This window comes from Crinia signifera, chromosome 5 (genome assembly GCF_055691185.1).
Source record: "Crinia signifera chromosome 5, ASM5569118v1, whole genome shotgun sequence".
NCBI classification, from domain to species: Eukaryota; Metazoa; Chordata; class Amphibia; order Anura; family Myobatrachidae; genus Crinia; species Crinia signifera.
In genome coordinates, this window is record NC_139221.1 from 30,343,707 (window position 1) to 30,361,610 (window position 17,904).

At 43.6% G+C, this 17,904-nt stretch overlaps 1 protein-coding gene across 50 annotated transcripts in view; it reads right to left on the reverse strand.

Annotated features, from left to right (window-relative positions):
* Positions 1-17,904, reverse strand: part of RIMS2 (regulating synaptic membrane exocytosis 2) — a 558,076-nt gene continuing 540,172 nt past the window's right edge. For 48 of the 50 annotated variants that reach the window (XM_083186888.1, XM_083186889.1, XM_083186886.1 and 45 more), the window contains 5 exons: positions 9,450-9,591; positions 8,624-8,736; positions 7,503-7,604; positions 5,379-5,518; positions 1-3,396 (listed from right to left, as the gene is read on the reverse strand). In XM_083186888.1, coding sequence (XP_083043014.1) covers positions 3,178-3,396; positions 5,379-5,518; positions 7,503-7,604; positions 8,624-8,736; positions 9,450-9,591 — 716 coding nt within the window. In that variant the 3' untranslated portion in view covers positions 1-3,177. The remainder of the gene's footprint in view (positions 3,397-5,378; positions 5,519-7,502; positions 7,605-8,623; positions 8,737-9,449; positions 9,592-17,904) is intronic. The other 2 variants (XM_083186887.1, XM_083186937.1) reach the window with 1 other exon arrangement.

A 17,904-nucleotide genomic window follows, 5' to 3' on the forward strand; every position in this document is an offset into this window, starting at 1 on the left:
TGTAAAGAAAATGTTTTATATAAAGTGTTAAATACCACCACCGTAATTAATATGCTTTACATTAGTTGGTGCTCATTGCAAGGCTAATCCGCCATATTACCCAACTGTAAATTCCTCTTGCTGTTAAAACGTACTATGTACAAGACTGCAGTAGTCACTGGGATAGTGTGCATAACAGGACTACACCATGGGCACAGCTGCAGACATGTGAAATAAAAAAAAAATACATCAATTTTATTTCTTTTAAAATAAATACTGCATAATGATACTTATGTACAAATCTTATATACGGTCTTGTTCTCCCTATAAAAATTAGAAAGAAAAAAATGCATCTTGGGATTTTTTATTTTCAGAAAATAACATATTACACTGCATTTTCAATACCAGAAATTGTTTTTTATTATTAATGACATGATGATACTGTAGATGGTACTTTTATTTTTATATATATATAATATATATATATTATATATATGTATAATCTTTTTTTTTTAATTTTATTTTTGTTTAAATTATCATTTTGCTGGTTCACAACCATTTAAAATCGCTTTGATAAACAGTGTTATCAACTTCATAATTAATATAATATTTAGTAATCTATCTACTGCATGGAAAAACAATTATATAAATTAAAAAGAAAGGCAATTATGATCAATAGGGAAATGCTTTATTTTCCTTACTAGCCAATTTGTAAAGTTGGGTATTAAAATATACTGACGAATAATGTCTATTAAAAATATTTTTTTCATGAGCTATCATAATGAAATAATAAATTTTGTCAATGCTTTCTATATGTGCTCGCGGATGTGTATATTCATATAAACACAATTATATGCATAAACACATATAAATGTTTCGATACACCTTTGTGTATATATTTATATACGCAAACTCACATGTAAGGTATACGTTTGCATATAAACAACTTACAGGTGGTAAGAAAACTTTGGCTCCCAAACAATTGTGAAAGTATAAGTTACGACAAGCCACACCACCCTGGGCATGCTGGAACTTATAGTTCCATAAAAGCTGGAGAGTTACGGGCTACCCAAGACTGATTTTGGGAATCCAGAAGATAAGGAGAGAAAAAAAAGGCAATGTCGTATTTCACTTGTATGAAATAGTGAGACATATATTTATGCTTTAACTTTCAAGATGCAATACCTTCAACACACCCAAACACATATTTTTGGTTTGTACCTTAGGGGGATTGAAAGGGAACAAGCAGAGATGCCCACACGGCTCAACAGTTGCGCTCGGGAGCGCAAATATGGCAGCCAGAGCCCTGTGGGTAAGTTAGTGTTTTTTTTTTAAGAAAAACAAAAAGTTTAGAGACTGGTATCACTATTTTCGCTTAAACAATACAGTTCATTTAAAGGAAAGTGCCTTTAGAGGGGGCACGTGCTTAGGCCGAAGCGGCCAAAACACCAGGCGAACTGTCCACTGTAACAAAGCTCTTGAAAAGTTTGACCTCTGTAATGCTGAAAAATTAAACAGCAATTAAAAACGTCACCTGGTATGATAAAGATCTCTGACAAAGTGCAAAAAGGGCGCTCATTCTTTAAAAATAGTGGATACTATAACGCCTCATGATAGGAATTTCAGTTGAACCCTCAAGATAACATTGCTGGGTGCTGACAAAGAATTTAAGAGGTCTGAAAATAGCCACATTTATTGTTTTTTTTTCTCCATTAAGACTCAGTTTGATGGTGAAAAAAAAATTAGTTACTGTACCATGCACTGTACAAGATATTGCAAAAAAGTTCAAATATCTTCTATATCAAAGACATGCTGATTTACCGTAGGTTCTCTGAAGCCATGTTGCAAAATACTTTTTTCAACATGCTTGAAATAAAGAAACATTTGCTATGCAATGGGCTCCAGGAGGCTAGCCTCTCCTGAACTTGCCAGGTCAAACAATGTTTTTAGTTTTTTGTTAAAGAATTCAAGAATGCAGGGGAAAAAGTCTGCAAAACTTTTTCAAAAAATGGGGAGGGGGAGGAGCAGTCACAGCACACGGGGGAGTAAATGTGTGCGCCGCGGACAAACCTGAAAGAATGGATTCAGAAAAGAGGTCCAGGAAATACGTGGGAATGAAAGACACAATGCAAAAATAGTGACTAGTGAGAGAACAGATAATAGACATGTACAATTTGCACATAATGTTAAACTTTACAAGGCTTTTACCTTTTACATTTAAATAAATTGTATATGTTACATTTATTTCTTGTCACAAAGAGAATTTTAAATATTTGCTAGAAAGAATTTTTTTTATTTGTTGTTTTTGTATGCGTCTGCAAAAACACAGACCATGATTGGTTTTTAAGAACGATGAACGTGGTTTGTCTTTGTTTCACGCCGTTGCATTCTCTTCCCCTTTATTTTTTTAAAACCATGCACTAGTGAAATTTGTTTTCTTAAAAAGAATATAAATTGTTGAAAATGGCTGTTATCTTTTTGCTCATTTTTTATTTTTTGCAAGTTGCAGCCCAAAGAAAATATTTTTTTTGTGTTCACTTAGATCCGTGTCCATGCAAACTGAAATAAAAATTAAAATTGAATTTTACTTTTCTTAAGTACTGAATAACCACAGAAAAATCTTCCCCAGAGAAATAATCAAAGATTGGATTCCTTTTATGTTTTATGCTAAGCGAACTTTTTTTTCGGACGCTGGGCCTATGTGATTTCTCACAACGATCGCCCTTTATAACACTGGTGTTTTTTCTTCCACTGTCTTCCACTGTCTCGTACTTTACTGATTCGTTTACAAAGAGCTCTTTCTTGGGGGTTCCCAGTCCTTGGGGGCAAATACAAAAAGAAAACTTTGCAACAATATGATATGCCATTGAAGGTGACTTTTGTTGCATGAAATATTTCTTTTTTTTTATTGTCAGTAATCCATGGCTTCAGATTCAGCTAGAACTGAGCTTCACTGGTCTCCAAACCCGTTGGTTAGCTCCACTCCTTCACCTGAGAACCTTCTATAGCGCACAATGTGTGCGACTTCCACTGAGAATGCAGGATCGCTTGGTATCCCTAGAAACAGGCTCAGAAGACACAACATTAAGCATGCAGTGTTTACCAGGGTGCGCGACCTGTCATATTTTGTTTTGTTGTCATATTGTTTTGTTTATTTTTTGAAACGCTGGTTGCAGAGTCAACAGTTTTTCACAGGGGCTATGACCGAGCATATGAATGTCCTGTTGAACTGTCAAGAGATGACTGGGATGCTCTTCTGGTTAGAGGAGCTAACGTTGGGTCTACTAGAGAGGAAGGGGGGAAAAGTTTAAACCATCCAATCACCATGTTGGAAAGGTCCAGTTCGTCTAAAAGTATCTGTGCCACACCCATAAAAGACTTATGATCCATGCGTCCATAGTCTCCCCAAACAATTATCTGATGAAATAAAACAAGAGAGGAAATAGTATTAGGTTCACCGGTCAATGCTAAAGCAAACTCTAACATAATTCAATAGAATTGGTAAAAAAAAAAATGTACGCGACTAATTGGTTAACACTCACCGGGTTTCCATATTTATTTTTTTGCTAAATAATATGTAGTAAATACTTCACTTAAATAAGAACTGCAAATTCACAGAAAATATCCATATACTGCCATCCTGCATGAGTATTGCACGTGATAGTCCCCCATGATTCTGCAACAGTCAAATTCCCTTTACGCCTCTTGGGTTGAGACCACTGATAGCATGAAGTGGCAATAATGCAATCAGTGCACTTGATACAAGAGACACCCATGCAGAAGAGCCCACATCTTACGTAAGGAAGTGACCATACCTAGAAAGCCAAGGCATAAGTATCTGACCAATGCCAGTCAACCCACCAATACCATCTCCCATTATTTTGCCAATTGTTAAGTCATATTGGGGCAGATGTATTAAGTCTTAACAAGAGATTGATTCAAGGGTGATAAAGAGAGATAAACGTCCAGCCAATCACCTGCTAACTGCCATGTTACAGGCTGTGTTTGAAAAAAGTCAGTAAGGAGCTGATTGGCTGGACGTTTATCTCTCTTTATCACCCTTTCATTTATCTCTTGTTGAGGCTTAATACATCTGCCCCATTGTTATGCATGGCATCCGTTTAAATATACTTGGAAAGTTCAAGTCTGTCTTGGGCTGCTTGATAAGATAGACCTTAAAATATATTTTTCTGTTGGTTCACACCAAAATCATCCCTGTAACATCTATGGAAAGATAAATCCAGGCCAAATGTCTTGGGCTTTGGCCTTCAACTATAATGCTAGCTTAATGGAATGGCCGGATGATTCATTCATATCCCCAAACTGATTATAAGGTTTTTTTTTTTAAATAATTATAGCAAATTCTTCTTTTGCTAGTTATGGCGGAAACAGAAGAGAAGTTGTTGCCTTATTAATTATGTTTATTTGAAAAGAATCCAGCGGATTAGAAGACGCTATGTTAACTCATTACCATTCAATAACATTTCCCAATTAAGGAAGACCCATCTTAACACCCATCTATAAAGGAACACTTATCCTTCCCCTCTGCCAGCATGAGTGATGCACTTCCAGCAATGCACTGTTCTGTAAATGCCATAGTCTCAGTACTGCAGATTGTGGGCAATCAATCTCATAATTAACACAGATTGAGTTATTTATTTCAGACAGTACTGGTTTAGAATCTAACCATTCCAGTGGACATACAATGTCAGCTCATACGGGAGAACCCAGTTGCAATAGATAGCTGGAAGAAGCAGCCACAATTGCAGTTAGAAAAAGTCATGTACGTAATGTAGAGGCTTATTCGGAAAGATCTTCTGCATTAATGGAGATCTATCATAATATCAAACAAGGTTGCATTTGCAAAGATATTACATTAGCCCACTCTGGGGTCTATTCACAGAGCAGTGAGAAGAGTAAATAAGTGAGCCAGTGTCCATGGCAACCAATCATCTGCTATGTATAATTTTAATAGAATGCAGTTGATATATGTTACTTCAAAGCCGATTGATTGAAATGGGCAACTTCTCCACTGACTCACTTCAACACTCTTTTCTTTGCTTCATGATTAGACCAATATAGGTCAACCTTGTGCACTTTAAAAGGCATCCCCTGGTTATTAATGGAACATAGGAAACATTCATTTGTAAACAAAATAAAAGTGAACATAATAATTAACGTATTTATTATAATTGAACATATGTATTCTTCAGGTTTGGAATAGTGAATTACAAGCCTGTAGTAAAGCATCTCCCACTCTGCAAAAGAGAACAGCAGGGTGCCTCAATAAATACTGTGGGAGCCTTGTATGGGGGTTGTGAGGCCTTGGCGGGGCACCCATGGCAGTCCCACCACACTTTTATTACAATGCATTTTACTCATAGAAAAAAAACCTTTACCTGTAAAACTTTTCCTTGCGGTGATTCTTCAAAAGATAACAGTTGCTGGTATAAAGGCTCCAGCGTTTTTCTTGCTACCTTTGTTTTCTTTTTGGCTATGCAGGATCCATTTTCTATGAGATATACTTTTACATACGGAGCTACAGGGGGGAGAAAAATAGAAGGTTGAGTTAGGCACAGCAGGAACTATGGATTTATCTGCTTAATATATTGTATATAAATGAGCATCTTTATATTAAGAAACGAAGTAATACTATACATATTCAAATGTCATGCTGGATAACAATTTAAATAATTACATTATCATCATTTTAAATTTCCAGTTGGTGGTACAAAATAAATGATATGATATTGAGTGGTTAGCCTTACACATGTTAAACATACAGGAGGATGAATGGGGCGATTATCTTGGCAACAAATAACTAAGCCAATGAATTACAGATCATTATAATCAATTTGGAGAGGGTATTTCATTAGGTTGTTTTACAGCTGTCAGTTTGCATTCTTAATTTATAATGGTTAATTCTGGATCAATAAAAATTATAAATGTAGCCCTATAAGTCTGCAACAATTTCTTTTATGAGAATTTTATTGGGGTGTATGGTTTCTCTCCCTGGGACTCAAACTCCAACTCGGGCCTTGAGTCCCAGGGAGAGAAACCATACACCCCAACTACGTGTCTACAGGTGGACGGTAACCCAATTCATTGTTTGCATTTGCACTTTATATGGTCCTGACCCCAGGCATAATAGGAACGGACAGTCCCACATTGCGATTTGATCCCCTTCGAATAGCCCTTTGCATTTATACCAGCAATTCTTTGGTCTTATTATTGAATAAAATGTATTGTTTTTAAATTGTACAATCAGTCCAATCCTTACCATTAATTTTATGTTATTTTAACCCAATTTTATTCATTTTTTAGCCAGCGCTGCTACCCTTCTAATTTCCTTTATGACACAGAATTATTTTTAACGGTCTTCGTTTTTTGAAATGTGTCTTTCCTAAGAGTAACAATGATGTCATAAGGAATGGAATAAAGAATAGATACAATGTTCTGGCTATACCTATTAAAAATATATATATACTGTAGCTAAAATGTAATCTAGAGCAGTGGTTTCCAAACATGGTCGTCAAGAACCCCCAACAGCTCACGTTTTTGCAGGTCACCTGGCAGGTGCACAGGTGCACTCATTACTTACTAACACATTTTGAAAGATCCACAAGTAGTGCTAATGAGTTCTCTTGTGATTCTGTCAGGAGGGGTACTGAGGATCTAGAGCAGGGGTAGCCAACTCCAGTCCTCGAGAGCTACCATCAGTTTTCCAGGTCTCCTCACAGAATCACAAGTGAAGTATTTAGCTCTACCTGTGGATCTTTTAAAATGTGTTAGTCAGTAATGAGTTCAGCTGTATCCCTGCGAGGTGAGCTGGAAAACGTGAACTGTTGGTAGCTCTCGAGGACTGGAGTTGGCTACCCCTGATCGAGATGGTAAATTTACTTAACTTTGAGTTTTGGAATCCCCAGGCTTAATTCCCAGCGGGTTTGTATGGCGAAGGATGGCTTTTTTTCTCGCTGAAAACAAGCCATCCTCGCCGTCAAACCCACTTGCCATCCCTCGTTGTATTCAATGTAATGGAGAAATCCCTTAAACGGTGAGGTTCGCCGCAAATGCAGTGAGTCTGCTGCATTTTGTTGTGAGCCCCGCTATTTTAATGGCCACACTCGCCATATCCACCTCGTAAAAATGAATCAGCGAGGTGGAAACGGCGAGTGAAGGGGAGGGTGTCGAATACTCTCCACCGTATCTCTCTTTCAGGGTCATTGAATACCCCTCCAAGGTGTGAACGGGGGTTAAAGAAACCCTGTGTTTTGTGTCCAAGTTCCAAGCCAGGATAAAGGCAGGGTTTATGCCTAAAAGGGGGCTGATTGGTATCAGGATGCAACAAGAACTCTGCAACTGATTTCCATCAATCATTAAGGTCTCGGAATCGCCCTGATCTCACCCCGGGGAGAAATGCTCATGTAAATGGGGACAGTAATCCAAGTGTAAGTAATATATTTTAGCATGAAACAATGGAGGGATGGCTGAATTGAGATTTGGTGAACAAGTAAACCTCTCACCTGGCAGTGTCTTTGACCCTGGTTTTACAACAAGACCACGTGCACGTATAACTTCTACTTCCAATTGGCCTTTCTTGTCCACCATTCCAACCTGGATATCACCTACAGGATAGAAGCAAGAGACAGGAATGATTAAAATAGTATATTTACTGTTCAGCACTATACATTCACCCTTGTAAATAGAGAATATCATATATATATATATATATATATATATATATATATATATATATATATATATATATATATTTATCCAATGATCCCTGGCACTATGGTGTAGCCCATTCAGACAGGGCAATCCTGCTCCGAGTGCCCTTCCCATTATTATATAACCTCCTCCTTCCCCCACCACTGACACCAGGGGGGGAATTTACTAAAGGTGCCCCCATCCACTACTGCGATGTATGGGCCACCCGACCCCGAGCCCCCCGGGAAGGTCGCATGCTTTCCTTTCACATACGATATATCGCATGGGACCGCGTTCGCCCAGAATGTAGACATATAGACAGCAGAAAGGGTTGGAATGCTTTTTCTTACAATGTACTGTAACTGATACCTACTGTATACTGGAAATGTGCATTAATAGTTTGAATTACAATGTTTAGTAAAGTATTGATGAATAATTCCTTCTTCACAGAAACGCAATTCTGAATAATCTGCAAAATAATGGGCCCTTTTTTTAGGCCTAATTTTTTTTTCATGGCCCAAATTGCCAGTGCGGGTTATCAGTGACATCACAATGGGTTTGCTGGCCACACAAAAGTGCCGGCTCCGTCTCAGTGACAGGAGCCGGTTACTGCACAGTGACATTACATGCAGCACGCGGCTCCTGTCACAGTGCAGAAGCCGGCTCTGCAGACAAGGCAAACTCCCCCAGAGTTACGCAAACAGGGTTTGAGACACTTAGCCATGCCTCTTCAGCAAAGCCACACCCACCCACAAAGCCACACCCCTTTTAGCGGCCACTTCAATGGGTGAAGGAGGGGGTAAGTGATGCCACTGCTGGTTGTAATAGTTCTCAGCTCGATAAGGACCGTGTGACTTATTCATATAAAATCAGGGATGGATGATGAAACAGGTTGCATTGTGGCATTTATATTCTAAGAACAATGATAACATACCCATGGAAGGTGTTGCTAAGGTCTGTCGTCCAACTAATTGTGCAGGCCCGAGTCCATCCAGGAAATCACTGAACTGGCTGTCAGACCCCAACCGTACCCCAGGAAATATTAGGCTGTGGAGGAAAAACATGACATTTACTGTATTACAGGGTTTGGGGTTTGAGTTCAAGAAGATGGTTTAAAAATTCGACCTAACAATTCTAATAACAATAATGTGCTCCAATAAGGGCATCTTAGCGTACAGACACACTGACCAATTGTCCTGGGCTTCTCAATTCTAGGGGCCCTTTGAGCAAGTGTGGTAACATGGCTATATTCAATGCTGTCAGCAAGCCCCTGATGGTGAGCAGTGCCGATGGCTCGCCATCAGAGTATTTAACAACGTCCCCTTCACTCACTGTTTCCACCTCACTGGTTCTTTTCAGCAAGGTGGAGATGGCAAGTACGGCCATCCAAACGGTGAGGTTCGCCACAAAATGTAGCGGGAACACTGAATACGGCGTGGGGGGGTTGGACGGTGAGGATGGCTTTTTCTCACCAAAAAAAGTCATCCTCGCCGTACAAACCCCCCTCGCCGTCCGCACTGAATGTACCCCATTATCAGAGTGGCCAGGCTGCCTTCGCTACCTGCCTTGCAGCCTCCAGCCAGACAGTGAACAGCTGCCAGAATGCTGATTGGTAGATGACTGGATCTATCAACCAATCAGAGTGCTGACAGCCATTCACTGTATGGAAGCCATTGGAGACATGGTACAGACCTGCAGGAGGAGCATGCTATGATTTTTATACTGCCGGGTTCTCACATCTACCAGATCTTTAGACTTACTTTCCCTCCGAGCTGTAACTGTTCATACTTCCATCATTAGACTCCCGACTCGCCTGTCTAGTCATCCAATTCCTCATCTCTACTGCCAGTCCCGTTTCCGTGCTCCTCTGTATCGTGCTTTTCAACTTCTTGCCCCCAACTTCTGAAACAAAGAATAACATTAAGAAATAAATGTTTTACTTGCAGTGAGATCACAGCATTGCCTTACCCAATTGGTCTGCATCTTAGCATTTGCAGACTGTGCAGTAAATTTACTAAGATGGGAGTCCTATTGAAGATGGGATGTTGCCCATAGCAACCAATCAAAATCGATCTATTATCTTCTAGGAGGTGCTAAATAAACAGGAAGTAGAATGGGTACTTGTTTCCTAGCACGGCCACAATCGCGGGCATCAGGTGTAATTTTTAATGGTCTGCGACGCGACCGACGCGATGCCCCCGATTTTCCTATTGAAATGCATTGAAAACAGTCAAAATCGCGTCGGTCGCGTCGTATGCGGCTAAAAAAGGCTTAAATGGTCCAGACGCGATGCCCCCGATTTCCCATAGGAAACAATGTTAAATGCCTCAATTTACCCGCGATGCCCCCGATTTCCCATAGGAGACAATGTTAAATGCCTCAATTTCACCAAATTATCATAGTGAACAATGGTAAATGGGCCAGAAACCCCCAAAAACACCCCTGAACAGTGAAATGTCCCCCCAAAAGTAGTTTACGCCACCCCACGATCAACGCAAACCCAAAGCGCGGCGAGCGCAGCGAGCCCGCGAGGGGCGGCGGTACGCGTCCTTTGACCTTTTCATACCCCACTATCCACGTCGGCGTGGAGTTGAGAATAGAATAGTGTGGCGAGCGCAGCGAGCCACCGAGCCCGAAGCGTGGCGAGCCCCGCGAGGGGACGCAGATACCTTCACAGGTAAACGCGTCCCTTCGCGGGCTTCACAGGTATCCGCGTCCCCTCGCGGGGTTTGCTGCGCTCGCCACGCTTCGGGCTCGGTGGCTCGCTGCGCTCGCCACACTATTCTGTTCTCAACTCCACGCCGACGTGAATAGTGGGGGTATGAAAAGGCAAACTACTTTTGGGGGGACATTTCACTGTTCATGGGGTGTTTTGGGGGGTTTCTGGCCCATTTACCATTGTTCCCTATGATGATTTGGGTAAATTGAGCCATTTAACATTGTTTCCTATGGGAAATCGGGGGCATCGCGGGTAAATTGAGCCATTTAACATTGTTCCCTATGGGAAATCGCGGGCATCGCGTCGGTACCATCGCACCCGATTTTTTAGTACATGCGATGGCCGCGATTTTTACTCACGATGCCCACGATCATGATCGTTGTGGCCGTGCTAGGAAACAAGTACCGTAGAATGTGATTGGTTACTATAGGTTTCTTCACTAGAACTCCCATCTTAGTAAATGTATCCTGTGAATATTATTACATACATCATATTACAAGCGTGTTATACAGGGACAGATAAAATGGCTGCCATGGAAGTTTGTTTCTACAATTCCATATTTCAAAACAGAACAGAAAAGCTGATTTGTCGCTGATAACAATGGATCGGAAACAGCACGATGGTAGATGAACATATTATATAACCAGACTCATATCTACAGTAATCGCTCTGTACCAGAAGACGGAATAGGATTTGTGATGGACAGGAATCAATTATCATTTCATTTCAGGATATGTTTTAGGACACTGCTTCTGGTTACCCTCTGAGGTGAAGTACCACCAGTGGGTTACAATGTGTGTCTCAGCCTACATCTGCTATCCCCTATGCAGAATACATGGTCCCAATGTCTCAGATCCCACGCCCCACAATATGGTTAAGCAATTATTGAGGGATCTGCGGCCACTGCCGTCTGTCTGTACGCAGTTGTTTGAAACTGGGAACCTGCCGGTGGGCATCGTAATACATTTCCCGGCAGCTCCGGCATTAGCATCGTGACACACAGTTACTGCATACAAACTCACAGCTGTGAATGCATTAGCGTGTACCTCAGCCCAATGCCCCTATAACAAGAGACATGGAAACAGGTGTCCAGAAGGACATTTGTGCTCCAACAAAATGGCAGCTGCATTTCATGTTGGAAGGAAATGTTAACAAAATGGGGGAGGGGGATACATTACGCAAAAATATATGCAAAGCAGAATATGCCAGACACTGTGATTTGTACAGCAATACAGTAAGGATGTAGACCTGACGGATACACAGTGACAGCAACACCACAAGAGAGATACACAGGGACAGCAGCAGCACCACCTGAGAAATACAGTGACAGCAGCACCACCACCACCTGAGATATAGTGACAGCAGCAGCACCACCTGAGAGATATAGTGACAGCAGCACCACCACCTGAGAGATACAGTGACAGCAGCAGCACCACCTGAGAGATACAGTGACAGCAGCACCACCTCCTGAGAGATACAGTGACAGCAGCAGCACCACCTGAGAGATACACAGCGACAGCAGCGCCACCTGAGAGATATACAGTGACAGCAGTGCCACCTGAGAGATACACAGTGAGAGCAGCATCGCCTGAGAGATACACAGTGAGAGCAGCACCGCCTGAGAGATACACAGTGACAGCAGCACCGCCTGAGGGATACACAGTGAGAGCAGCACCACCTGAGAGATACACAGTGACAGCAGCACCGCCTGAGAGATACACAGTGACAGCAGCACCGCCTGAGAGATACACAGTGACAGCAGCACCGCCTGAGAGATACACAGTGACAGCAGCACCACCTGAGAGATACACAGTGACAGCAGCACCGCCTGAGAGATACACAGTGACAGCACCACCACCTGAGGGATACACAGACAGCAGCACCGCCTGAGAGATACACAGTGACAGCAGCACCGCCTGAGAGATACACAGTGACAGCAGCACCACCTGAGGGATACACAGACAGCAGCACTGCCTGAGAGATACACAGACAGCAGCACCGCCTGAGAGATACACAGTGACAGCAGCACCGCCTGAGGGATACACAGTGACAGCAGCACCGCCTGAGAGATACACAGTGACAGCAGCACCACCTGAGGGATACACAGACAGCAGCACCACCTGAGAGATACAGTGACAGCAGCACCACCTGAGAGATACACAGTGAGAGTAGCACCGCCTGAGAGATACACAGTGACAGCAGCACCGCCTGAGAGATACACAGTGACAGCAGCACCGCCTGAGATACACAGTGACAGCAGAACCGCCTGAGAGATACACCGTGACAGCAGCACCACCTGAGAGATACACTGTGACAGCAGCACCGCCTGAGAGATACACAGTGACAGCAGCACCACCTGAGAGATACACAGTGACAGCAGCACCGCCTGAGATACACAGTGACAGCAGCATCACCTGAGAGATACACAGTGAAAGCAGCACCGCCTGAGAGATACACAGCGACAGCAGCACCACCTGAGAGATACACAGTGACAGCAGCACCACCTGAGGGATACACAGACAGCAGCACCGCCTGAGAGATACACAGTGACAGCAGCATCACCTGAGAGATACACAGTGACAGCAGCACCGCCTGAGAGATACACAGTGAGAGCAGCATCGCCTGAGAGATACACAGTGACAGCAGCATCACCTGAGAGATACACAGACAGCAGCATCGCCTGAGAGATACAGTGACAGCAGAACCGCCTGAGAGATACACAGTGACAGCAGCACCGCCTGAGAGATACACTGTGACAGCAGCATCACCTAAGAGATACACAGTGACAGCAGCACCGCCTGAGAGATACAGTGACAGCAGCACCGCCTGAGAGATACACAGTGACAGCAGCACCACCTGAGGGATACACAGTGAGAGCAGCACCACCTGAGAGATACACAGTGACAGCAGCACCACCAGAGGGATACACAGACAGCAGCATCGCCTGAGAGATACACAGTGACAGCAGCATCACCTGAGAGATACACAGACAGCAGCACCACCTGAGAGATACAGTGACAGCAGCACCGCCTGAGAGATACACAGTGACAGCAGCACCACCTGAGGGATACACAGACAGCAGCACCACCTGAGAGATACAGTGACAGCAGCACCGCCTGAGAGATACACAGTGACAGCAGCACCGCCTGAGAGATACACAGTGAGAGCAGCACCACCTGAGAGATACACAGTGAGAGCAGCACCACCTGAGAGATACACAGTGACAGCAGCACCGCCTGAGAGATACACAGTGACAGCAGCACCACCTGAGGGATACACAGACAGCAGCACCACCTGAGAGATACAGTGACAGCAGCACCGCCTGAGAGATACACAGTGACAGCAGCACCACCTGAGAGATACACAGTGAGAGCAGCACCACCTGAGAGATACACAGTGACAGCAGCACCGCCTGAGGGATACACAGTGACAGCAGCACCGCCTGAGAGATACACAGACAGCAGCACCACCTGAGAGATACACAGTGACAGCAGCACCGCCTGAGAGATACACAGTGACAGCAGGTGTGATGACCTCAGGCATTAGCATTATTAGCCTATCACAGGAAGCTGGTAATAGCGCAATCACCGCGCAGGAAGACATACGGACACTCATATGAATGGGAGAAAGATGTGCAATTTACTTCCATAATGTTAATGGTATGAGACGCACAATGGCTCCGCGCTGCGGAACAGAACACTGCTGTCTGTAATCACACATTCTCGGTAATAAGATAATGACTCGGTGACCTTTAACGTTGAAATCATTACTCACAATTGTATTTGCCACTTTACAAGTTCAATCCTGCGGTAGAGTCTACACAGAACGACACAACTACAGAGCTGAAGGCCAGACACATGAGCGGAACTGTAGGACTTATCTCTGTAAGGGCGGGATTTATCAACACTTACCGCATCGCTGACATCCTGTTTCCGCATCCGCAGTGCCTTCTCTTATGTACTAATAAAGTTTTGCGTTCTAAAAAAAAAAAAACTCCGCCTGTCTAAACTATCGCAGAGCTTCCGACGCGGCTGACACTTGCATTGGGTCCAATGTAAGTTGAAGCGCTGTGGAATGTATTAACATTCGTTGCGCTCTGATCAGCCCTGTTTTTTTTCCGCCAAGTTTGAGTGGCGTTATAGCCGGTTTTGCCCGTGATCCCTGCCACCCAATACAGCAGCCGGCAGACCCAGCACTCATCTCTCACCCCAGCAATGCCCAGCTCCATTTCCAGGGGTTCCGGCATCAGACTCGGCAGGAGACAGTGGGGTCCAGCAGCTCCATGGCAGGTGGAGGGTGCTGGAGGAGAATCGCCGGGGATGAGGGAGCAGCGCCCGGTACACGGGATGGTGTAATGGCCGGACACCCCCGGATCTCCTCTCTGCACAGCGCGGGTCACATCTGCAAAGTTCTCTCTGAAGAGAACATTAAATTAAAAGCAGGAACACTTGCCCGTCCCCATTGCGCATGCGCATAATGATAAAAAAATCACGAAAAAATAACGCAGGCGAGCTCAGTTAACGCAGCCCATTGAAATTAAAAAAATAATAGTACATGATGTGGAAACTTACGGAAAACGGCTGCGAAACGGGCACGAAAAAAAAATAGGTAAGCAAACTTTACACTCACGAATATTGATACATCCCGGCCCCACTGACAATACAGCACTGTAATGTGCATTGCAATTAATGCGGTAAACCATATTTATATGTCATAACGTCGTACAAGGGGAGCAGCTAGTACAGTACAAGTAGACCTTATTGCTGCGGCCGGACGATTATCAATAGACTGCGCATGCAAACTAGTCTAAGACACTGGTGGAACTGCGCAGCAGAGAGAGCACTGGTCTCTATGCGGTGCCACCTACACCGGCGTCTCTAGGTACATCATTTGTGCAGCAAGCCTATATAGACAGCACAGAGACTAATGGGTCACGCCGTGTCCTTGGCAGGCGTCTCTTATTACTACATCCTTTTTGGAACGCAGTGAGAGTGCTCTTTCAGATATACCGATATAATTTATAGGTGCATTGGTCGTTTCAATTAAAATAAAATCTTAAAATTAAAATAAGTGGTGCAATGCGAAATAAAGTGTCTTTAGTCGCTGGAAGCCAAAAATTCTTAATGTGACAAACTGTATATTATGAGTTATAACAGAAAATCCTCCGCAGTAATCCTGCGCCAGTCTGATCCGCAGTCAGTGTGATAGTGACTGGGCAGTCAGGGTAAGTATGGGAAGACAGATCATGGGACGTAGGCCAGCAAGCTTACAGAGCAGCTCCCATGCCGCATCGTCACCGCCGCCCCCGACCGACAGTGCAGGTCGGGGAGGGCGTCTGCACAGAAGTCCTGCATGCGCAGGACACAAACATAGGTCCCCCCGTGCGAACGTGCGGGGTACTGAATGATTCAGAATCAACCCCATAGTGTACAATGACTAGAAGGTACCAGGGATGCAAGGCCGGAATTTAATGTAAACCTCAGATATTGCTCCTATTAATACATTTAGCAGGATGGGAAGTAGGAGCCATGGGGGCCTATAAACTACCTAATAGGATTCACAATATTCAGACGGTTGGTTGTACATTATTATCAGACTAACTAGTTAAAAGCCAGTCAAAATGGCGGCTTCTGCAAAGTACTTTTACTTTGAGCTGTGACAGTTTTTACTTTCAACTTTGAGCTGTGACAGTGTTAGCCAATAAGCTCTCCACCTTACCCACAGTCCCTATCTGCTCCTACCTCCAATTTCTGTCTTCATAGCCCCCTCTCTCCATACCCAGCAAGTTCGAAACAGATTAGTGTCCCTGCAAACATTCACTTTCTGTTATAACATATTTTAGCACACAAAGGAGTAATTTGTCCCGTAGAGTGGTCACTGGTGGTGCTTCACCTAATATATATCCAATAATCCATTCACCATAGGAAAAAAAAACGCCAGAATGAATATTTTTGTGTTATTTAAAAAATACAAAATGCTCGTTTAAGCCATGTCAATAATAGAATTTGCAACCTGAAGGCAATGTCCAACGTTTTGATCCCGGTGGGACCTTCGTCAAGGAACAGGCATCAGATGCTAATGTAGTCAGCAGCAAACAAAGTTTTTCGAAGCAAAGGCTTCGAAAGCTAGTCTGCTACCTTCGGTGTTTGTGCATGTGTGAGAAAAAGATGTAGTTCCACTCTCTACCAGCAGATGGCAGTGTTTCGGAGATTCATGGACACTAGACATATACAGGGTTCGTATAAAAAGTAAAGAGACCTATTTTTTCTGACGCGACTCCGTGCATGCTCCAGGTGGGTTCGATGGAGGGGGAAGTCAGCTTCAACACGCTCCGAGTCCCAGTCGCCTACGAGCTTCCGTGCGGTTTTAGTGGTCTCCTGTCCCTAGGCTTAGTTAAAACTTAAAAATACAACATTCTATTGAACAGCGCTACGCCATTACATTCTGTGTGGGATTCGGAAAATCGGCTATGGAGACGTTAGCCATGATCCAGAGAGTGTTCGGGAGTGAAAGCCTATCAAAAGCTGCTGTTTTACGACAATGCACCAAGCCACACCAGCTTCGTAGCCAACGAATACATGGCCCGGAATGGAATCGCAATGCTTCCCCAGCCCCCCTACAATCCCGATCTGGCCCCGGCTGACTTTTACCCCGAGTGAAGACGGCCCACAAACGGCACCGCCATGAGACCATAGCAGAGGTCAAAGCGTCTTAGACGCGCTGCTTGAAGGACGTTCCAGAAAAGTACTTCCAGGGCGCCTTCCAAGCGCGGACAAGTGCCTCTTTGGCAGAAGTGTGTCGACTCACAAGGGTTTTATTTCGAAGAATTTTAATTGTTTGTAGCGATATTTTTTCACTTATTTTTCATACAAACCCAGTATATAGATCACAGTGGCCACACCACGGGAGGTTTTGCAGCCACCTGTATTACCCAAAAGCAGAGGTTTGGGACAGAGATGAGTGAGATCATCTTTAGTGCTCAGAAAGCATTTGCCGTGTTCCACATACAGACACAATAATTGTCAGGTTTCTCCGCAGAAATGATAATTGCTGTCCCTGCTGCACTCACTAACAATAATCCCTGCAGAACCAGGAATACTCCTGGCGGAACAGTTCTGCAAAAAAGGGACCCAGAGACAGTGGTGCCGGAGATTTGCACCTCCGTGGATCCGTCTGTTCTGCAACCAAAAAACACATTTCCTTGCAAATTCGACCACTTTTTGGGCTTTATTCAGATCTGAGCTCAGTACATATTTGTTTGGAAAATGGGTAAAACCATGTGCACTGCAGGTGGGGCAGATGCTAACATGTATAGAGAGAGTTAGATTTGTGTGAGTTATTTTGTTTCTGTGCAGGGTAAATGCTGGCTGCATTATTTTTACTCTGCAATTTAGATTTCAGTTTCAACACAACCTACCCAAATGTAACTCTTTCTGCACATGTTACATCTGCCCCACCTGCAGTGCACATGGTTTTGTCCATTTTCCAAACAAATT